This window comes from Gallinula chloropus (assembly GCF_964237585.1).
Source record: "Gallinula chloropus genome assembly, chromosome: 6".
NCBI classification, from domain to species: domain Eukaryota; kingdom Metazoa; phylum Chordata; class Aves; order Gruiformes; family Rallidae; genus Gallinula; species Gallinula chloropus.
Window position 1 is genome coordinate 29,772,101 of NC_140091.1, and position 24,290 is coordinate 29,796,390.

The following is a 24,290-nucleotide window of genomic DNA, read 5'->3' on the forward strand; positions in this document are numbered from 1 at the left end:
CTCTGGGCAGCCCTGAGAGTCATATATAAGTCACTGAAGAATGGATTGAAAGGTGGTGTAACTTTATGCAAAACATCCAGCTTTTAAAATATGTATTTCTAATTGCATTTGGGTTTTCTGTGACATAGCTCTCCAGGATGCTGAGGTTACAGATGTGCATTGCAGCTGTCACTGATGTCAGTGAACCAAGACCTCTAATTAGGCATTGCTTCTCCCTTTAAACATATTGCTGCTCTCTGTGTGACACCTAATATTTGAACTATAGTATTTCTTTCTCATGTGTCTGAGCAGTTAGAGATTTTTATGTTCCTTGCCCAGCTGTGTGGATGTGTATTGTGTACTATTGGCAACTGATCAATTTTAGAAAATGAATAGCATGGGAATAACACTTGTTTTAGAATCTCCCTATTTACTTGCTTTCCTGAATATAAACCTTATTTTAACATTCTATCATGTGAATGCTTATGCATTTTAAATTTCTTCTAAAGGAGTTAACTTAAATACTATTGAAAATTCACTTCTGGTTTACAAAAATTTTCTAAAATTAGACTATTTATATGCATAAGTGTGTATGGGTTTTTTAATAATTGTTTTCTATGCTTATAACACTAAGAGAGGATTCTTCCTGTTGGCATTCTCTTAAAACATGAGTAAGAACAGGAGTGAAACATTTCTCTGGAAAATTTAAGAGTAGTTTGTCTGTGTTCCAAAGAGCTTGTTTAAGGGACACCTGACCCGTTGAAGCTACTGAGAAAAGATGTGCCAGGTTTGTGACAAGAAGTTGTTTTGTTTTGTTTTCTTGATGTAATTTGATTAGGAGGACAGCATTTAAATACAGAACTAGGGGAAGATGGTAAGGAGGAATGGATAGGAGAGAGAATCAAGGAGGACAGGTGTGGCAAAGTGCTGTTCTCCAAAGACTCAGTAAGATAAAGTTGTAGCAAAAACCTGATTGGTAGAAGGCACCTGCAATGTTGAGCTCTAATAATCATTTGCTTGCATTTGTACCTCAAGCTAATGCTGTGCTTCAATCATTCTTGAGTATTAGTGCCTGAGCAGATCAGATTGTGACGTTACATGCCATATGTGCTCGTAGAAAGCAATATACTGGGATGGACCAAAGATGTAGCTTGAGCTCTAATCTTGAGTTTTCCTGCTGTTCTTGGCTTTTAATTATTATGTTTATGTATATACACACACAGGTACACCATTGAATGTCATAAAAACTGATATATTTCATAGGGGGTGATGTCTGAGCCTATGCATATTTATAATTTCCTTACAATGTTACAGTGCTGCTTATTATTTTGACAGCATAATGCTTATAAGAGAAGTTTGAGCTCATCAGCCTAAAAACTGTCAAGCGAAAATCTTCTCTAGCAGATTTACTGTTCTTTTCTAGCTATTTTACCAATGGGAGTGTTGCTGTGACTGCCAATACATGCTAAATATTTTCATAGTATTGATAATATTTGAGCTTTCGGTGTATTTTGAATCCTATTCAGAAGTTCAGTGTACAAACTGGTTTTGGATATTAACACATAGGACCCCAAAAGTGCTGGTACTAGTCCTGTATCAAATATGGAGGGTGCTGATCATCCTTTATCCTAATTTATACAGGCAATATAAGTAGTGTTAGAATTGGCAAAGGCATTATGTTCAGGGGAAACCTGCTTTAAAACTACAATGGAAAATGCAAGCCAGCTGCTTCTTGCAGATGCTGGATCTTACTTAATGCAGTTGTACTCCTAAGCTAAGTACTGAGTATTACACTCATTTTCCCATCAATACAGTACATAAATAATTGTTAACACAGTCCTGAAGCTCTGTAGGGTGGCTTCCTCTGTAGACTTGAGTCCAGTAGATCCGGTTTAACAGAAAGCTGGAGTTGGTGTTCCTTTCCTCAAAGGGAGTATCAGTCTGAATTTGTCTAGTGGTTTTCTGATGGGGAATCTTAATATGCCTCTGCCTAAATTTTATTTTCTTTTGTCAAGGGAGTTAATTTAACTTATATAAAAGCTACCAGTGCCATCAAACATAATGAAAGATAAATGCAAATGCTTTAGGTGAGGTTGGGAGTATTAGTTAATACTAAACTGCTGGTTAAATTTCTGTGGTGTTTTTTCCTTCAGTGTATGAGAGTAGGATTGAATTTTTCTCTGGGACCAGAAATCCATATCCATTTGCCAAAAGAGGAAGCTAAAACAGTGCGAAAACATAAGGAAAAAGCATCTGTCGGGAAGTTGTGGCTTTGGATCTGTGTGTCGATCTGTGTTCTTTCTTGCAGCAAAGCCTTCTGCAAGGCAGTTTTTAAGTTTCTTTCCTTTGCCTTTACTAGTGGGCACACGGTCTCTGGGTGTGTCTTTCAGGAGACCCGTCTTGGTGATTTGAGTGTTCTCTGACTAAAATGAGAATCAAACCCTGCCATTTTTAAAAGAAGCAAGGCCATTTCATCTGGCACAAATAGGTCTCTGTTGTTCCAAAATAAACTGTACTGCTGTAATCGAATGCTTTCTTAGTCAAACAATCTGGCAAAAACTTCCTCAGGGAAAAGAAAGTTGGCATGAATTTGTGAGGAAGATGGAAAACTTGGGGATTTATATGAAGTAGTACAAAACCCACCTCATTACTGCTTTCTTTTTTGTATGCCTTCAGGTTGATTAGCACTGGCGTATGATAAACCGTGAGAAATTTCACTGGAGTATTGTCTCTTCCCTTCTCCAGCAAGTAATTAATTTCTTGTTAATACTTTGAGTGACTTATTTGGATTGTTCAAACTTACATCTGCTCTTTGATTTGTTATTACTGGCTTCTGTGCATCTGTCCTAACATGAGATAGAGAACTGGCTTGTGGACTTGAGTTTTCCCAGGCTGAGGTACCTGGAGGCTGCTTGTCTTGGGAGCTGTTACCCGCAGCTGGGTGTCTTCCAGCATTGTAGTTGCTATATTTCCACATAAGCAAATGATTGTTTGAGGGGATTAAGAAGTACTTTTGTTGGGATGACTACTAATTTATTGCTGTGGACATCTTGCTGTCTGTGTTCATTTCTCTCTGATCGTTCTTCCGATGGCTGTTACTCAGCTCTCTCCTGGTTCTGAGGATATTGACAGTTCGTCACTGATACTGGTGGCTTCTCTGTTTTTTGGTGTGCTTTAGTCAATAATATAGAGTCAATTTAAGTCAGCTTAAGACTTTGCGGGTAGCAGAGTGCAAAGCTGTGCCAGTTCCTTGTGTCAGCACTAGTGCCTGTGGGGTGAATAGATCAGAGGGGTGTTTGGGTAACCACGCAGTGCCGTTCTGGGTGCCATGGCGCGGCTGGGGCCATTGGGCTGAGGGCAGAGGCAAGAACCTGCATCCCTTCCTGCAGCAACACAGGCTTACATTGAATCCTGCTGAATGGGAAGCTGCACCCTTGCAGCCATGAGCAGTTTTTTTTAAGAGCTACCAACGAGGCAGTGCTGTGTGGCTTGGCTATGTTATAGGGTTTCTCCACACATTCCCCGGACAGTTTTTAGCTAGCAGACCAATCTGGGAGGTACATCTGTAAAGTCTTTCTTAAAAACACCAAACAAAAACCCCAAGTTGAACAGCTTCTGCTTTAAGTCATGCTTAAGGAACCGTGCAAGACTTAGCCAGAAGCAGAATTTATTTTAGTTTCCGAAGAGAAGTACATGCTACAGCCTTCATATGGGTGGAGGAATTGTGTTGCAAAGAAGCTTGGGCATTGTATGCATGGGAGCCTTAAACAAGCTGACTGCTGGCAGCCAGGGCCTTGGCCTGTCACTGCCCCAACTGCATCTTTCCATCGCTGGAGACCTCATTAAATCATTGAACCACTTCAACACACAAGTTGGTGGAAAAGGTAATGTCTACGTAATGACATGGCAACTGGATGGTTTTTATGCTCTTTGAACTTCAATGTTTGCATTTCAGAAGGGAGAGTTTTACCTATTGCAGACATGGTAACCCCAGTATTTTCACACTGCTGGAGCACTGATTTCTTAGACTTGTTTATCTGGGCCCCTACATGTGCAAAGGAGAAAAAAAGAAAACATATCTGCATTGTTAGGTCTTAATGGTGGCTTCATAATAAACCTCTTTAAAATCAACTCCTGATCTTGTCTATTTAATTTTTACAATGCTGCAGTATTCTGTCATGTAAAAAAGTGGGGTTTTGTCACAAACGTTTGTTTACCAAGTGTGAAATAATGTTTTAGCTCTGATCAATATCTTATCTTCTTTTCCCTTTTAGGCTGCCATCATGACAACTGAAGAAACAGTGAATGTTAAAGAAGCTGAAATAATTAAACTAATACTGGATTTTCTGAACTCAAGGAAACTTCATATCAGCATGCTGGCGCTTGAAAAAGAGAGTGGTGTCATTAATGGCCTGTTTTCTGATGACATGCTTTTTCTAAGGTAGGACTTCTTTCTCTGCTGTTTACATACCACATAGATGAAAACATGAAGTTGGGCAGTGATTTTGTGGGCAGCCCTGTGCCACTGAACAGAAGGCCTTATGCCCTCATCATATTCTGCTGCTTCCTGATCCCAGTTCTGTGGTCCAGCTCTGAAGTTAATGACCTCATTCTGAGTTGCTTCAAGTAACTGGCTAGGCATCATCAGCGTAGGTTGAGTTGTTTGTTTGTTTATGCATTTGTTATAGCTTGGTTATTTTTCTGGCATTATAATGAATTCAAGTGGAAAGGATTCTTAACAAGTGCCAGTGTCAGTGCAGGGCAATTCGTAAAATTCACATGAGCAGGAGTAGGATGGGAGAGCAAGATCTGTTGGCAGCAGTGATCTGCTATTATCTGCTTACCATGACACATGAAACAGAATTTGTTGCTGATTAACTTCTACAGTAAATAAAATACTTGGACAATATTCTAATGTTAAGATGTAGGAACAGTTGAGTGGTTTTCCAAGCTTTTTTGCCTAAAAATATTATCTGCATACCTAGACTTCTCTAAATGTAACAATGTGTAAGGGGCTTCTGCTATCATCAAAGCATGAGATTTATCATTCATGATACTGACCTCAAAATTATTAAAAGGAGTCATTCTGGATGCACACTAATTCTTTGGTATTTGTTTTTTGTTTCACACCAAAGTTACTTAAAAATAATTTATCTAGCTGTTTTTAAAACCTTAAAAAATGCATTTTATCACTGAATGATACTTCTCACCTGGCCTCTCTTTTGATTAAAAATGTGTATATTGGAATAAATGAAATGAAAGAAGAATTAGATAAAGATGATTAAAGTTATTCTATTTGTGTTGTTCTTAGCTGGAGAGTACATCTAATGAGAAACTCATCCCTTCCCTGTAAATCTGGGCCTTTTATAGAGAACTCCATGTGTGATATGAGGGTCTAAAGAAACTGAATTAATGCACCTGTGCAGTCTAGCCCACTGCTCTTGGATAAAATAAGTTTGCTTTTATTCTTCAGGGTGTATTTACTGAATCAATATAAACAATTTGCTTCTACTCTTCAAATAAGTTTTTAAGAATTACAGGTAAAGCAGGAGAATCAGGACCATTTTGTCATATTATGTGCCTTTAAAAGTAATTAATAGTTGTCCTTCCAATATGCAGTTATTTTTTAGAATGATGAGAAAGGACTTGGATTTTACATGTACTAACTAGTCGCATCAGACCATCATCTCTGCATCTGTGCAAAGCATTACCTCTTCAAAGCAGGTTGATCACTGGTTGTATATTTAATGAGCTGCTTACTTAGAAATAAGGAGGATGTCCTTGTCCAGTGAAATTAAGGGAGTGACTCTTTCTTTTATTAGGCAATTGATTCTTGATGGTCAGTGGGATGAGGTTCTTCAGTTCATTCAGCCTCTTGAATGTATGGAAAAATTCGACAAGAAAAGGTAAAGTGGAATGTATGTCAAGAGTTCAGTGTTTTGAGCTGTGCACAATACATGCATTTCTAAGTATTGTGTATGAAAGCAGTACTACTATGGCTTTTTCACCTTAATATGGGGGTTTTTTTCTGACCTGTGTACATTATGTGGGGGGGGGGGGTGTTCTTTCAATTTAAACTGAAAAATATGTGCACCCAATCAGTAATGAGTATTAATTTGCCATATGCTGTAGGAATATGGTGCATGTTGTACTGTCTTTTATAGTTGGCTGCTCTGTCATAATTCTGTTCAAGAAATGAGGATGATTACTTTTTTCCTTATTAGCCTTCTAGTATTGTAGTGCAATGTTTCTGAAAGCAATAACTGAAAAATAGATTTCCTGTTAAAAACAATTTTGTGGCTACTGATTTGCTGGTCTCTAAAAGAATGTTTAGCTACTGGATCAATATGTATAATATTTACTTCTCACTTGCAGATTTCGTTACATTATAATGAAGCAGAAGTTCTTGGAAGCCTTGTGTGTAAACAATGCAATGTCAGCAGAAGATGAGCCTCAACATGTAAGAATTGTCTCTAGTTTTAGACTTTTTTGTTGTCAAGAAGCCTCTTGAGATACTCTGATTAAAGGCAGAGCAGAAGCTCCCAGCACTGAATACACAAATTTTAGCTATTACAAAATAGTTTCATAAACCTTAGAAGAAAAGCAATTGGTATCCTTTGGGAAACAAATGCGGCTCCCGGGTCTCAAATGCAACTGTATATACAAGGGTTGTTTAAAATGCAGCAGCAGTGACTGTGTGTGGTGCGTGTGGCCTGCAGGTCGTTATGCTCAAGTACAAGGTTCTCTTTTTTTCAGAAGTGTTCTGAAGCAAGCCTTATAATCACCAGAACTTATTATCTTAATCAGAGCTAGGTGAAAGATTCCAATTTGAATTAAACTTAATTTCTGCTGCTTTTAAGGAGAAAGAACACGGTTGTTTCATTTGAGGGAACAGAGGTGTTCACAGAGGACTTAATCTGTTAAATGTGCAAACAGCAGGAGCCGTGAACTTAGTTTTTTAATATGCAGAGACAGCAGGCAAAGAAAGTGTGCAGGTTGTGAAACTAATTATGTTGATAATACAGGAACAACAAATTTCTAACACAAATGTTACGAAATGGAAAATTAAGAATGCCAGTAGTTTTAAGACAGCTGACTTCATTTTCCAAACTGAATTGATTTAATTCTCTGTCCAGTTACATGTACATTGTACTGCAGGTTCTTCTTCACAGTGTAGAGAAAGCTAGATATGTCATTAGTTGTAAAGGGAAGGTGTGTTATTCCTCTAATCACTCCATCTGTATACTGTTACTACATAGCAGTAGAAGGGGGAAAAAGATCAGATCTATGTGCTTTAGTTTTTGTTTTGAATCTTACCAGATGTGCTGGCTTATTGTGCATGAAAGGCTGTTCTGTTAGGCAGCTGGTAGGTAACATGGCAAGTGGGGGGATTAATTATTTTTTTTTATCTTTTTAACTAAAAATGCCAAGTTACGTGTATTTAACATGGCTCTAGGCTGTTGGCTATCAACAAGCCTCATATTAAAGCCCTCTATTTCTAGGGAGGACTTATCTCCTGAGGAGATTTTGGAACACGTTTATAATTTTTGATGAAAGCACAGAAGATCTTAATACAAAGGACGGCTCAAAGTTGCTAATCATTGGAAACTTAAACTAACAGCTTTTCATAGACATAAAAAGGTGAAAATAAGTCAACTGGCTTTGAGAGCGGAAGTAACCTGTTCTTCAGTAGCACTGGAGCTGTTTAGCTATAGAATTAGAATTTTAACCCTATCAAACCTGTAGTGATGTGAAAATGTTCCATAGATCTGTAGAAAATGGGAGTGGATGGTGGATTCTAGGAAGCTAAAGCATCAAGGAACTTGACTTGTGACTTGCATCAGTGATTTCAGACTATATTGTTTGCTAGTTTAATTTAAATTCCAACAATAATAGTAATAAAAAGGAATGTTGTTGTAGAGACATACGTACTACAAACTGCTCTGTTAATGTTTCTGTAGCTGGAATTCACAATGCGAGAGGCTGTGCAGTGCCTGCATGCACTGGAGGAATACTGCCCCTCCAAGGAAGACTACAGTAAACTCTGCTTGCTACTGACGCTGCCTCGCTTGACCAACCACGCAGAATTCAAGGACTGGAATCCCAGCACCGCGCGGGTCCACTGCTTTGAAGAAGCCTGTGTCATGGTGGCGGAGTTTATTCCTGCTGACAGGAAACTGAGTGAAGCGGGCTTCAAAGCAAGTAGCAATCGTCTATTTCAGCTTGTAATGAAGGGATTGCTGTATGAGTGTTGTGTGGAATTCTGTCAGAGTAAAGCAACGGGAGAAGAAATCACAGAAAGTGAAGTGTTGCTGGGCATCGATCTCTTGTGTGGCAATGGGTGTGATGACTTGGACCTTAGTTTATTATCATGGCTGCAGAACCTGCCAGCTACTGTTTTTTCTTGTGCTTTTGAACAAAAGATGCTTAATATTCATGTTGACAAACTCCTCAAGCCTACAAAAGCTGCATATGCTGATCTTCTGACACCTCTTATCAGCAAACTTTCTCCTTATCCATCCTCCCCAATGAGACGGCCTCAGTCGGCCGATGCTTACATGACCCGCTCCTTAAACCCGGCCTTAGATGGGCTGTCGTGCGGATTAACGAATCACGATAAGCGAGTCACAGACCTTGGGACCAAAACTTCTCCCATGTCACACTCATTTGCTAACTTCCATTACCCAGGAGTACAGAACCTCAGCCGGAGTCTCATGCTGGAGAATACTGAGTGTCACAGCATTTTTGAAGAGTCACCTGAGCGGTAAGTGCAACTGTAGCTTTGTTTTACCTTGGTTTATGTTACACTGTTAATTAATGGGTTCTTCCCTGCACTGTAACATGAACGTAACGAACATTAAAGCATAATTCGATTGTTTAATTTCCACTGTAATTAAAACTCTGTGCTTGCTTATGGTCTTATGATCAAAGTGGGTTTCATACTTGGTCTTGAGCTTTATGGATTCACTTTGGGCTTTGTTAAGTTTGAAATCCTAGTGCAGAGCACAGATAATTCTCTGATTATGTAAGAGAGTCTGCCTATGACTACTGTTCAGCCTTACTGTATTCTTTCATTACAGATAAATAAATGGAGACAGAGGAGTAGCTGTAACTCCATCTTCTTTCCTTGTCCCGTTCTGTTCTCAAGTGTGTAAATTTTGGTCCCGGCACTGTAAATGATTACATATACTTCAAAAATCTGTATATAGAGATAGTCCCAATGAAGTCAGTGGAAACGACTACATGTTGTCATTGTAGCATACCTCTATTGCTTAAATTGTCAGTCAGCTTGACGTCTTCCAAAACAAATCTGAATAAGCAGCTGAGCATATTAGGGTTTTTATATTGACCTGACCTGGAGATAGTTGGATTATGGTAGTGGTGAATGCTATGAACAACTTCTTTTAATGCAGTGTAGACAGCAAAACTGACTTCTCTCCTTCCTTAAGAACTAAGACCTGGATCAAACCTCCATGCTTTTTACCCTCTGAGAGAAGAGGCCTGGTAACTGGAAGAAATAGGCTTTTAACTGACAAGTACCATCATCATGGTTTTGCTTGGCTCTAATTTTGATCAGCACTTCGCCCCCTTTTGAAGTGTTTTATCATGCCTCTCTAGAAATCAGCTGCCAGGGTTTTGTCGCTTAGAGTACCAGGTGGGTAACTAGCACTGCACTTGGGTGCACTGGCCAGCAGAAGACACTCTTAGAGCTGTGGTGTTGAATCCAGGCCACAGTTGGGGACATGGTCTATTAGTTTGCCAGCAGCATTTTGTATCTTGTCTTGAGATAAAGAGCGGCTGTAACTAATCTCAGTAAAAAGGAAACAAACACCACCATCCCAATGTCAGTTCACCAATAATAAATGGAAATTTTGGCACTAATGTGTAGCTTAATACATTCCCTTAATGCTTATCTTGAAAGGAGCTGTTTTGTTTGCTTCTAAATGATCCACTTTAAATTGTTGATTTTACCAGCCCCTTCACCATTGGAGCTTGTTTGCAGATAGCTTAAGTCTTACAAAGTATCTGTTGAGTTCCATTTTTAATTGTACTGTTATCCTATAGAAGATGTTAGTCACACAGTATATCTGATATATGCAGTGTACACAATTGCTGTGAAAATGGGAGGTCTTGAATAACTTGCTAGGTGAAGGGTAAAGAATTCAAGTGTAAGGATAGAAAACGTGAAACGTAGATATCCCATGGTAAGACTGTTTGGAAAATGTGGGGGCAAAGCACACTGACTGCCTGGGCTTTTGGTTTGTTAGGGAGTTTGTTTTATTTATTGTGACACATGGTTTGTTTTATGAATTGTAACTGATTGCTTTTTGCCTGAGCAATATCTTCAGGTTTGTGTGACTTGAAGTTGCTTGTTTTACTCTGGAATGTTATCTTTCTCTACTTACTGGGCGATTTTCTACTCTTAATGTTTATCAGTTAAGCTTCTCTTCTCTTCCATGTTGCTGCAAGGGATACTCCCGTGGAGCCGCAGCGTCCCATCAGCAGCGAGACTTTGTGCCAGAGCTCAGTTCCAGAAAATGAACCAGTTATTGGAGCACAGAGTCAGGGATCAGCCAAACAAGAGAAAAATGAGGTACTGCTTGGTTGTTTTAAAATAATGAGGCCCTCTGAGTTGTGTTCCCATCATTTTGTAATGATTTGCCTTTGTGTTGAGAACTCCATGCATGACAATGGGTAGCTTTGAATCTTGTTTTCACTATAGTGGAAACAGCATCTTGTGTAAGAAACTACTTTTTTTTTTTTTAGTGTTGGCAGTTGTGCTGTCATTTGAGTCTAATGCAGCTGATTAGTGTGCCTTCTTGCACATCCACAGTGTTGTTAAACTGTTGTGTACATCTAAAACTTTTTTTTTAAAGCCACCAAAGGTAGATTAAATGGTGCCTAAGAATCCTCTTAGAATCTGACATGTAGCCTGCAATTCTTAGTGTTAATACCAAGTTTCTTACATCCTACATAATTTTGTGTAGGACACAGAGAAATTCAATGTGGATAATTCCCTGGTAAATATATATCTGCTGTCAAATTCCAATGGCACAACTGACTTTCTTGCATTAATCTTTGAAGGCTTGTGCCTTGACTATCATTATTTTTCCTTTTTTCTTTGTATGTGAAGTAATAGTTCAGTACAAAACAAAGAAAACGTAAAATATCTGTCTCTTAATCCAGTAATGACGAGCAACATTGAGTGTGCAGACTGTTTGCAGACTCAAGTTTGATCCCTTCTCCCCCCAAGTAAACTTTGTCTTGGCTTATCACATCTATATGGTACTGAAAACCAGTCTAGTCTTGACAGGGCTGTAGTCTTGTAGACTCTGGATACTCAAGTGAGGCAACAGAGCCTACTGGAGGATTAACAAAGTCCACCAAAACCGAGGACTTCACTCCCCTCCAGGACTTCGAGTGTCCTCTCTGCTGCAACAGTGTAGTTGCATGTTGGGAAGAAGGGGAGGGAGGAAAGAACTTAGCTTGATGTTAGGTGGACCAGGCTTCAAAATAAAAAATGCACAGGTGCAAAATTTACAGCAGCAAATGAAGACAGGAGAAGCTGTGCTGTGCTGAAGGTGTTGGCCAGACTATTGTGCACCAGTAGAGAAGAGCGTAGTACCCAGCTAATTTCACCTTGTTTTGTGTTCCACATTGTAGTGGTGTATGTGTATACCTGTGTGAATGAGAAAGTAAGTTTCCTTTCATAGCTTTATTTGTGCATTGTTCCAGGAGGGCTTGAGTGAGAAGCCGGAGCAAATGAGCAGCATATTTTATGTTTACTTGTTGGTTTCTGTATGATTATTACCCAAACTAGAGGATCAAAGGATTGATTCCAATTGCATCAAAGAAGAAAGTATATACAAGAATATACCTGTTGCCTGAAAGGATTATATCCCAGTGACTGGGGGATAGATTGGGTATTTGAAATCTAGGCTTCCAAAGAGAACGTCAGAGTTTGTCACAAATGTTAATGCAGTGAAGCTAGGAAATCTCTTATAAACCAATAATGTGTCAGAGAATGCAGTGTTGTAATGCAAGTGCTTTTATTTAGAAGAAATGCAAAAGCTCATAATTATGAAGAAGGATCCTTTGCATGAATTGTCTGAATTAGTGCTCAGTTATCAGGATGTTCTTTTAAAATTTAGACTTGCTGCATGACAAGTAACCCTTTCAAGAAAAGGTTTTCTCTGGGGTTTTTTTGTTTGTTCATTTTTCATCTGTTCACAGCCTGGTTTATGGTGATATCATTTGGAACTAGTGGCACAGGGAGAAAGTAAGGATCAGGGAATGAAAAAGACAGTGAGTCCTAGGGAGCTGGCAGTGTGGGAAGCTGAAGCTAGTAGATAAAATGCAAAAGGCAATGCAAGAGAAAATTCTTGGTCCACAAAGTATGGAATTTAAAATTAGAACAAGGTACAAATTTCAAGAGTAAGATGTAACACTTGGATAGGCTGCTTCAGGGTTGGCTACCAGTAGAGATAAATGTGCTCTGCAGACTCATGCTAGACAAGTGTCAACGTGGCAGAAAATACTAAATTTGTAGTGAAAAATATGACTTGAAATCTAGCTTAAAATTTGTCTTTCTTGTTTTCAGTAGCCTGTTTGTTTTGATGATGATAATTTGGAAGCTTTGTAGGAAAGAGGAGCATACGTTAGAGCAGAACTAATTCAACAGGGAGTAGTCCAGGCTGGCAGTGATTTTTGTCTTCTAATATGTAGATTACATCTGGTTTTGGTCTTCTGCTGGCCTTTTGGTGCCTGTATTCAAATAATGAACCAAAGAGTGAATATTTAATTTAAATACTGCAATCTACCACTGAATTTTCATTAGTATTTATCTTTTTATCTTTTTTTTTTCTTTAAGCTTCGTGATTCAACAGAGCAGTTCCAAGAATACTACAGGCAAAGGCTACGTTACCAGCAGCACTTAGAGCAGAAAGAGCAACAGCGACAGTTGTATCAGCAAATGTTGTTGGAAGGAGGTGTAAATCAAGAAGATGGAACTGACCAGCAGCAGAATCTTACTGAACAGTTTCTTAACAGGTTGGGGGGATTCATTGCTGCTTCTTTCACTCACTCCTATCCCTCTTGAAGTTTTCACAACCTGATTTGCTGGTCTCTTTTTTTTTTTCTTGTCTTTTGTTATTAGATCTATCCAGAAGCTAGGAGAATTAAATATAGGTATGGATAGTCTTGGGAATGATGTACAGACACTTAGCCAGCAATGTAATGGGAGCAAAGGGAATGCATCTGCCAATCCAGCAAGTAGCTTTACATCACCACCTCCAGATGCTAGTCAGAGGATAACAACTGATGGCCAAAATGTTAACACAAGCACTCCTCGAAAGCGTGGATCAGCTAATCAGATACCCTTTCCTGAAGAGTCACCTGTGCAGGGGAATCAAACGTAAGTTATGTGAGACTGTTCAGGATAGAAACGTCCTTCTGTTAGCACAGTGAGACTAGCTGTTTCTATGTATTTCTGTTAACAAATTAATTTGGTATGGCATAGGGGTATTAAACTCATGAGGAGTGTTCTCAGTGTATTTTTATAGGATTTATAATTAAATTTGTTTGGACATCCCACATGAGAAATAATAGTTATTTATTATGGTTCACATTTTATGCTTGTTTTGGTTTCAGACTCTTTTGTTTTTCCCACTTTACATGAATAATTCTTACTTTGTGTTCTAAGTTTCTGAAAATTTTTTATTAAATACTAACTCGATGGAGAGGCAGGGTAGAGTAGGAATTGTATTTCATCTGTTAACCAAAGTTAGCACTGACCTGAAAGCAGCAACCATTTGTCCACATATATGTGTCTCTGTGTATGTATGTTATGGAATGAAAACAAGTACTTTTAACGTGCATTCACTTGTTCAATGCCTGGAGTTGCTGCAAAAACAGCAACCTCATGTAAATATTACAGTTGAATGATAAAGAATCAGACATGCATAATACTTGTCCACGTAAATTAATCAGTTCTGACTAAGACTGAAACTAATGTTAGTCCAAAAAACACTTATAAACCAATCTATCCCTGCTCTCCTTTTTTTCTGTCTGGTAAATTAAATTCTTCATCAAATCAAAACAGTGTATCAGAACATCCTGTCACTCAGTCACAGCTGGAAGACTCTTCAGGGAATTTATCTAGGACAAAAGGTGATGAGGTAAGTTTTCTTTACTGTCCTTTACAATATGTGTTTTCAGAAAGGCCATATTTAAGGCTGAGCTTGCAGCATTCTGTCATTGTTAGGAGATATTTAGAATAAATTTTGGTTGATGTAATACCTACGGAATCACAGAACTTTTGAAATTGGAAGGGAGCTTTGAAGATTGAGTCCAAACCCACTGCTCTGAGAAGAATCAACAAGAGCAGGCTGCTTGGGGCTTGATCCAGTTGGGTTTTGAGTATCTCTGATGGAGAGTCCACAACCTCTGTGGCCAACCTGTTCTCACGTCTTACCATTCTCATGATGGTTTTAAAACAATGGGAAAACTTAAGTGGAATTTCTTACATTTCAGTTTGTGTCCATTGCCTCTTGTCTTCTCACTGGGTACCACTGAGAAGAGTTTTGCTCAATGTCCTTTACTATTCCAGTCAGGTATTTATATACACTGAGATTTACACACCCACGCTGAAAGGCCTTTTGATGTACAAGCCAAGCAGTTCCAGCTTTCTCAGCTTCCCCTTGTACAATAGATGTTCCAGTGGGATATTGTTTACAGCCATTGTTTCAACTTGGACAATACAAAACTTTGGTAGTTGGACTCCAGTGAGTGTGGCCCAGCATCAGGGAAATAACTTTGCAATAAGTGCATTCCAAAGCTTCTGCATCAGATAAATTAAAAAAAATTTAGAAAGATGACAAATTGTCTGGAGGATGTTGTAATGAAGCTTAGCATAATTGCATTGTGAACTTATCTACAGCATGAAAAGCTGCTTCTCATGTTTAGCATTGTATTGGTTTCATGTTCATGAATGGGACTGTTTTCTGTAAAAATGCAGCTTTGCTCCCCGTGCAAGTTTCATGTGGATCAAATGTGCTCACACAGAAGTCAACTGTAATATTGTAGTTTTGAGATGGGCTGTTAGAGGAACAAAAGCTGTTTTAAGCTTGGAGGGAGAATGAGAAATGTTCATCTGATGTTAGCTGAAAGAGTGAGTTGAAGTGAAGAGCTTTTTGACGTATGCCATTCCCTGACCTGGGCCAGCCATTGTTTTGTAGATCTGTAACTGGAACAGTCTAACATGATGCTGCTACTTGACTAATACTGTGGTACAGCAGTTTTGTTATGCAGCAAAACAGTCACATCCACGTTTAAATGTCCAGATTTATGCTGAAGAACCCAATTTGGCTGTTCTCCTTCTACACAGGATGACAAATCAAAAAAGCAGTTCATCTGCATTAATACTCTAGAAGACACACAAGCTGTCAGAGCTGTAGCCTTCCATCCCAGCGGGAGTTTATATGCTGTCGGCTCCAATTCTAAGACTTTGAGAGTTTGTGCCTATCCAGAAGTAATTGACCCAAGGTAAGAAAGTTTGTATAAACACTTCTTTTTCTGTAGCATAGCACTACTTTCTCCTGTAGCTGCTGGTATCTGTACATTTCATACCTTTATACTGTTGTCATAAATCGTGGTGCTTTACTTGAAAACTTAGTGCTAAACAAAAATAATGTGATCTGAAGAGTGTGTTCTGTGGGCTACTCTTTTGCTTTTCCATTACTGGCAAGAGGCACTGCCACAGTGCCACACCACACCTTTCCTCTTGGAAGTGTTACCTTTGTCTCAGCAGGTGGGTTTTTCTGTGTGTGCTGTGGTGGCTTCTGGTTTTGATGTTTCAGCTGCAAAAAAACAGGAGTAAGCACATGTCAGTTCACAAGCCAGCACAGGTTTGGACTTTATAAGGTGCAGTTTCTGGCAGGAGGGTAAAGCTAACAACAGAGAAAGACTATCATCTTTTACAGCAAAAATTACCAGAGCATGTCTGTTAGCTGTTGTGACTATAAACGTTGTTTTCTTGATGCTTTGGTTCCTTGGTAGGGAAAGCACTATTGGTGGTTCACTGCACACCTAGTCTTTTCTGTTTTCACCTGTTTTTTAAGGGGGAGGGAAGTATTTTTTGATTTGGAAATATATGCTGCCATGTTGATAACCATCGCCTTGTTTCTCTTCCAATTACATTGTTTTCCTGGAGTAGGGGGGAAGTACAGGCATCTAAAATTTCAGTTTCAGAAGAAGCTTCCTGTATCTACAGTGACTTATCTAGGACACCTTCCTAGGATCTTTTAGGACTCGTTCAGGCTTCCAAAGTGTTCAAAAAGTGATCTGATTTTTAAAATAGTCTTCTTCCTTAAATATCATCAGTAAGTTAACCTTTGAAGTTTAATTCCAAAATATTTATTGGCAGTGTATGAAACAAAACAAAAAATCTTGATTTCTTTGATACCCAGTGCAAGCCACCTTGGTGGGCTTGAAGCCCAGACAACCTCCTCTTGATTGATAAATAGTATGAAATGTTTTCAGTGGAATAGACACCTCCTTATTGACTAACTCTGCTCTCACACAACTTTTCCTAACCATTGAGAAAAGTTAGATTAATTCTGCAACCTTATTCTCTAGTTACAGCACACAGTCTGCGACAAATGACATAGTATTCCTTTCATATCCAGATGTACTATGATTTCCCTAGTTCTGAACTTGTACTACTTACTCTTACTGTTGGGTTTTTCCCCCCACTATGTTTACAGTCTGCCAAAAACATTTCATCGTGGAATTTACAAGTCTGCAGAGAGATTAGGTTACCTAAAAGATATTCTAATCTTTGTAACACCCTGAGCCTAGGCACATAATCAACATTTGTTCATGTTTTCCAAAAAGTTACAATGGTGTAGTGTCTGATAAATAATAGTTGTTTAATTGTACCACAATGTTCTGAGTTAAGTTGGTAAAATTGTCCTTCAATCTGATGTATGATTCAGGACAGATGGCTGTTTGTGGCTTTTTTCCCTTTCTGCAAAGGTGTAACAGTGGTGTGCTTTTTTTCCATATGTTTGAGATGAAATAGTGATTGATATGTGTTACTGTGCTGCAGGTGTTGCTCAAATAATCACAGTGTGTGAATGGTGATATTGCTTTAGGATAATCTCTCATGGATTTCCTCTCTGGCAACAAAATAAAAATAGTTTTCATGTAGATTTATTTTAGTATTCTTTACTGAAGCCATATTTATTTCAGAAGTTCTTGAATAGATATACATGTGTCTTCTGTTCAGGGTGGGTTTTTTTCCTTCCTGCCTCTGTCCAAGAGTTTATAATATGGTTTCTGAATTTTTCAGTAGCAACAGAATCTGTTGAATTTCCACTGTTGATGTTACTGCAGTGAATGTTGATGGAGTTGGATCTGACAGTACTTTATCTTAAGGACTTGGCTACTTCTGGCTGTGGGATAAGAGAAATGAAATTGTAGGAAATGAGTGACTGAAATAGAGGAAATGAACCTCAGTGGGACTGTTGTTTTTATTTCAGCTGTGTGTAAAGCTGGTCTGGTTTCAGGAATAATGTGTGGTGTGGCTAGATGCTGAAGTGTCTTAACATGTAATGGTGAATGTGTCTTTTCTTACACAGACTGCTCTTGTAGATTTTTCTAGTGGGTGAGTGAAGCCTTGAGTCTCCTCATCCAACAAATAATATCCAGTGCACATCTCATAATGATGAACATGTGGGTGTTCGGTTACTTACTGGCCATAGAGGAGACAACACTTAACTTAGGGAAGAGCTTTGCTTTGCCTTCCCAGGTAGGAATAACAGGAGCATTTTAAGCTGCCCTGGCACAGCTTCATGCTGTACTAGAGGGCACAACAGTGGCCCCAAACACAAGTGTATGGTGCCCAGTCATATAATTCTGCTGTCATACCAAACACAATCCCTAGTTAAGAGATTTATCTGTTGGGTGGGAAACTGCAAGAGAAACACCTTCCTGCACACTTACAGGCTTCTGTGTTCTTTCAGGAATCTGGATTTTGTCAGCCTGCAGCCTGATAGTTTAGTCCCAGACCCAGGCTTTAGCCATGGCAGCAGCACTGGGTACTACCATAGGTAGTGTGAGCCTTAGGAGCCTTCTTGGCCTAATGTTGCTTAATTGAACTCAGACATGTTCAAAAGTGGCCAGAGGATCAAGTTGCTGAAGTAGGAAGAATATAGAGAAAAATCTCACCAATGTAGGACTGAGAAGTCACTGTGCAAGTTCTTTTGCTTGTCTAACCACAAAAAATGAGAACATGAGAAAAACATGAAAGTCTCTTTGTTTTGTCTTAAATCACACGTATTTTCTCAATGCAAGCAGTCATGTGTATTGCAGTTACCCAAAACAGAAAACCTATATTTTAATTTTACAATACACTGGGCTTTTTAAAAATAAAAGGAGATTATTTTTTCTTTCTAATTTTTTCCAGTGCTTATAACACTCCTAAACAACCTGTAGTGCGCTTCAAGAGGAACAAGCATCATAAAGGATCAATCTACTGTGTAGCCTGGAGTCCCTGTGGACAGCTGTTAGCTACTGGCTCTAACGATAAATACGTGAAGGTGCTGCCGTTCAATGCAGAAACCTGCAATGCAACAGGTAGTGTCTGTGTGTATTCCATTTGAAGAGTTTCCTTTTCATTATTTGTCCAGTCCCTAGCAAAGACATTCAACTTGCATTGATTACATAGTTAATGGGCCTTGTTATTTTTGTTCTAATACTTTGATTATCTTAACTCTCCCTTTTGCCATCACTGTAGTCTCTGTCCATCCAAGAGCCAGTTACAGGTTGGGGGTTTATCTTTTGGGTTTCGCTTGGGATTTTCTGTTTGATTGCATTTGGGCTTTGTTTTGCAAGACTCCAGTATTGTGCTGTTTTCTGGTACTTTTTTTTTCCAGATCTAGTAAAACAACCAGGTTTTATCACTCAACTCTGGGTCTGGACTGTCAATTGGAATTTATTTCTACTTCTGGTTCCCCTTTTTCTTGCCTAGTTTTATCATCATCTCCCACATCTTAGAAATCTAAGGCTTCTCTCCCATCTAATCCTATTTTCCATGCCCCATCCTTCTAATCAATACACTGAATATGGTTGTTCTCTTTTCCATTTTGAATTTAAGCTACCTGATCCTACGTGCTTCGCTGTTCTCAGTGACCCCTCCCTCCTGGCAGAGGAAGCCTTTTTAGTTTACCATAGTTCACAAAAAGAAATAAATGTAATGTGTAAATCCTGACTGGAATTGGCAGTGGAGGTGGTCTGTATACCTTGTGTAAGCATTGGGAAACATAGGAAGCTCAGGCAACACTCAAAATAATATTCTTAAAGATAATACTTGAACTGAAGTAACTGAAATAGTGTGTTCTATGGAAAGTGCACAATAATCACAGAATCACAAGGTTGGAAGAGACCTTTGAAGATCGAGTCCAACCATTCCCATCCTAAGCTAAACCATATCCCTAAGTACCTCATCTACCCTTTTTTTGAACACATCCAGGGAAGGGGACTCAACACCCTCCCTGGGCAGCCTGTTCCAGGCCCTGACAACTCTTTCAGTAAACACCTTTTTTTCTAATATCCAATCTGTCCCTGCCCTGGCACAGCTTCATGCCACTTCCCCTTGTCCTATCTCCTGTCACCTGGCTGAAGAGACCATCGCCCACCTCTCTACAACCTCCCTTCAGGTAGTTGTAGGTGGTGATAAGGTCTCCCCTCAGCCTCCTCTTCTCCAGGCTAAACATCCCCAGCTCCCTCAGCCGTTCCTCATATGAGTAATGTTTATATTTGGGAGTATATCCACCCATGCCTAGAATAGTCTGAGTTATCAGTGTGCCCACTTGAAAGATTGTGTCAGCAACAGTGATAAACAAAATCATGCCTCATTGTCTTCCTCAATTTTAAATTATTCTAGGACCAGATCTGGAGTTCAGCATGCACGATGGGACAATCAGAGACCTTGCTTTTATGGAAGGCCCAGAAAGTGGTGGTGCTATTTTAATAAGTGCTGGAGCAGGGGACTGTAATATATACACAACAGATTGCCAGCGAGGACAAGGCCTACACGCTCTGAGTGGTCACACCGGTACGTATGTTATTGCTTCTCTCTCACACTTCTTAAGTCTGTATTCTATTCTAATAAAGTTGTTGGTTTGAGGGTTTTTTTAAGTCTTTGTATTTTTTTCTTTCTAGCAAGTCGTCTTTTGTTTTCTCTCCAAATTTCTGTTGAGGTGTTAGGCAGGGGTCGGGGGGGGAGCATTAGTCTCAAAATATATTGGCTGTGGGCTTAATGGAGAAGAGTGCATGCTTTGTGCCCCAGAAGAGGCAAAGCTGGCTATTGCCTTACAGCATTGGGTCTTTAGATCATACCACATGCAGGTTTTCCATAGGACTGTTAAGTCTCTGAATGCAAAAACATAATCAGAACTGTAATATTTCATTATCTGATTAATGATCTTTAACCAAATAAAGAAGTCTTCTTGTTCACAGGTCATATTTTAGCACTTTATACGTGGGGTGGCTGGATGATTGCATCTGGATCCCAAGACAAGACTGTAAGATTCTGGGATCTGAGAGTGCCAAGCTGTGTTCGTGTTGTGGGAACAACATTTCATGGAACAGGTAAGACTTGCTGTTGTGCTTCTGATCATTCTTTCATAAAAATGTATTTTAAAGGTGTCTGAGTAGTATAGGCTGAACGTAAGGGGGCTTCCATCACAGATTAGTGGCTTAGCTTTAAAAGAAAAGTTGTGAGGACATTTTGACCTCTATGTTTTGGTGGTCTTTGGGCTTTTTTGCATGTGTGTTTCAAGTAAGGTTTCATTTTAAAGGTTAGCTAGAGTTTTTGCCTTGTGACTTTCAAACACACTTCCAAGTATATTAAAACAAATGCAAGGTAACTTTCAAAATCAAAGAGAGGGGTGGGAAGGAGAGGCATATTTTGCAAGTTGTCAACGTACTCTATAGAAACCTGAAAGGGAATTCATAAGAACCACTTGTATTACACTTGTTATTTAAAATCAGGAGAACACAAGAAGTTAATTGGGAGGGTGGGGGGGTGGAATTTCTTGCATTAGTCTATATTATTACTTAATGAGTGGTTTTCCTGTGATGGAACAGATGCTTTTTCTTACACAGCTATAATAGTGGCTTTGGCACCATTCTGGTGTGATCTATGACTTCAAAGTTTGAAGTGGTAGAACATAAAAATTTTCTTACCTTAGGGTAACAGTAGTTGGGTATCCTCACCTTAAATTTAAGGCCACCATTCAGTATTCTTTTACAGTGTGGGTTCTTGTTTTTTTAAAAGTTGGCTATTTGCACAAATGTACTTAAATATAACATGTGTGTTTGGTTTGGGTTTTTTCTCCTGTAGGAAGTGCTGTAGCCTCAGTAGCTGTTGATCCTAGTGGTCGTCTCCTGGCTACAGGACAAGAGGACTCCAGCTGTATGTTGTACGATATCAGAGGAGGACGAATGGTGCAGAGCTATCATCCTCACTCCAGTGATGTCCGTTCCGTTCGCTTCTCTCCAGGGGCACACTACTTGCTTACAGGGTCATATGATATGAAAATCAAGGTGACAGACTTGCAAGGTAATGTACTGCGAAGGACACTGGGGCAACTTTCAGTTTGATGCTTTTAATATTGAAGTGATAAGAGAACGTGGTTCAAATACTGGGTTTTAACTTAAAAGAGGAAAAAAAATAGTAGAGCTTTGAAGCATTTGAAACATATTGAAATGTGATTGTGTCTGTTCACAGGTGGCCAGTTGTGTCACTGAGAATTAAATATTATTTGGGTGGGGTCTGATTATGATAAAAGGACTAATTAACACTGTTGCCTGATGAGATGGCCATTGCTTTCAGGTAGCATTCATAAAATGAACCCTTAAAGAAAAAGTATAATAATGCTTATTTCTATTAGGAGGTGTTAAGAGAGAAGTTACCACGTCTGTCTAAGGGAGCTTGTCTTGGACTATTAAATTTTAATCCCATTGTTTAATAACTGTGAATACCTGATTTTTAAAGTTGTACTGTGTCCAGTGATGCTCAAAAACCAAACAGTGGCCTGGTCTTACTCTGTGTGACAGAAGAGGGGTCAAGGTTGCTTCGTAAGGAGACATACATATGCAAGCTTTACTAAACAAATGAAAAAGGAAACCACCAAACACTTAGAGCCGGGATATAAATTCATGGCGTGACTAATGATTTCTGTCCCTCTGTCGTAGGGGACCTCACGAAACAGCTTCCTCTGATGGTGGTAGGAGAGCACAAGGACAAAGTTATTCAATGCAGATGGCATACACAGGATCTCTCTTTCTTGTCATCTTCTGCAGACAGGACTGTAACCCTTTGGACCTACAATGGCTAGAGTGCAAACAAAGGCAACCTATGCAGCTAAAGCACAGAGACCTGAGACTACAGAACTGTAAAAAAACAAGTAATAATAATTAGGCATTGAGAGAGCAGCAGTTGAGCAGGAAAGTGTCTTATCAAGAGGAGGGGCACTTGTCACAGATTTTTCTGGTTTCTAGGAGGTCTTGGTGTTTTTAGTATATTCTTTTGCAGTGCTTTCAGTCTTCCATGTGAACTCATGCTGCTGTGACCTATTGTAGTCTTGTTGCCAAAGTCTATGAGGACAACTCTTGTTGTCGGTGTGCACTCAAAGTTACATGAATGATGTGTTTACAGTTTGGTATTAATTGCATTCCTTGATCTTTGCCTCAATGAGAATTTTATACAAAACCTTGAGTCAAACAACACTGTAATCGAGTCTGTCTGTGACTAGTTACACACACACAGAGGATAAATTCCTTCCACTGGTTTTTCAGATTTATTATATTCATCACTTCTCAATGAGAGGTCAAACTTTATAACATGTCCACAAATGCTGAACTTTAACAGTGACTATGTAGTAACCACATCTTGATTATGGTCCATTATGCAGTGTGGGGGTTTTCTTTCCATCTAAACCTGGGGGGAAACATAGCTGGTTTTCTACATGATATTGTTTTGAACAAGATAACATGTTGGAGGGGGAAAGTAAAATATTGGGGTGGGTTTTTTTCTTGTAGAAACATACAGTATTTTACTTTTTGAATGCAACAGAATACCTCTGTGTATAATGTACTGTAGAGGAGTGGACTGGCAGCAGCTGTCACAGTGAGCTTAATGGCTATCAGTCTTTCGAGTAAAAGGGATGCCATTAATGCTGTAATAGAAACCAGCATGGCTTAAAATGCTATGTCTGCATGATAATTTAAGAATTGTTTCGATTTCCAGTTCAGAAGCTTATCTGAATTTTATTTCTTGCACTGTTGATGTATGGGAAATGGCAGTTTAATTTCTACAAAACTTTAGATTCTAATGTTTATGTATTGTTATATTTTCATATTGTACAGTTCCTTTTACTTTTTAAAGTCTAAACTTTAAACATTAGGTTATTTATTTATTTGAACTGCAGTTAAGTTTTGGATTCTCTTGGTTACTAAATTATATGTGCACTGTAGCAAGCATTTTTAACTATCGTATAAAAGTGGAAAGGTAACTATAGAAGTGTATCTGTGCTAATAATCTCAATAAAGACCTCCAACACCTGCAGCTATCTCAGCTGTTATTTTTGGATTCCTGGTCTAGAAATCCTCAATGTAACTTTGATCCCTAAAGCGTGTGTCAGAATCCACAGTGTGCCTCAAGCTGTTGAAGACTACATCTCTGATACTACTTCCAGGTGCCTGACTGTGCTGTGCCGTAAGTAACAATGCAGTGCCACAGAGCTGGATGTGGGTTTACTTCTCTATGGGACAATGGTCATGGTCCTAATGCTGTTTTGGAGGGAAATGATTCTAACTATTCTGTTGCTCTAGCTGTCCACCTCTGTGGTCAAAGCTGGCAGACCACTGTAATTACACTAAGACTACTTATATTCTAATTTCTTTAAATGGATTTTATTAACGTGTAACTTGTAAAACGAGATCATCTTCAGACAGACGGTCTGCTCTCGCCTTTTGTGCGCCTGAGCTGCTGCTGTGTGGGAGCTCCGGCGCTTATCAAAGGAAAGTCTCTTTCCCAGGCGTTTGCGTGGAGCGGCAGGCAAAACGAGTCACAAAAACTGCCCCGTAGCAGCGGAGGACGGGGCGGGGGCGGCGGTGCTCAGAGCAGCGTGGCTCTGACGGCGCTTCACCGGCTGTGGTGAGCGGCCCGGGCCTGGCGCCTCTGCTCCCGAGCCACGTTCTCCCGCCCTTCAACGGCTGCTCCGGGCGGGCCTGCTCGCTGGGGC

The 24,290-nt window shown here is 39.4% G+C and overlaps 1 protein-coding gene across 1 annotated transcript; it reads left to right on the forward strand.

Annotated features, from left to right (window-relative positions):
• Window positions 1-4,262: 4,262 nt before the first annotated feature.
• Window positions 4,263-22,382, forward strand: WDR47 (WD repeat domain 47; the record flags this gene model as incomplete). The annotated part of the gene is made up of 14 exons (XM_084265994.1): window positions 4,263-4,420; window positions 5,802-5,885; window positions 6,355-6,439; window positions 7,941-8,743; window positions 10,450-10,573; window positions 12,851-13,029; window positions 13,136-13,393; window positions 14,081-14,156; window positions 15,365-15,522; window positions 18,446-18,615; window positions 19,925-20,095; window positions 20,500-20,631; window positions 21,386-21,604; window positions 22,240-22,382. The coding sequence occupies 14 exons, from the start codon at window positions 4,263-4,265 to the stop codon at window positions 22,380-22,382; spliced, it is 2,760 nt and encodes a 919-aa protein (XP_084122120.1).
• Between the last annotated feature and the right edge of the window lie 1,908 nt (window positions 22,383-24,290).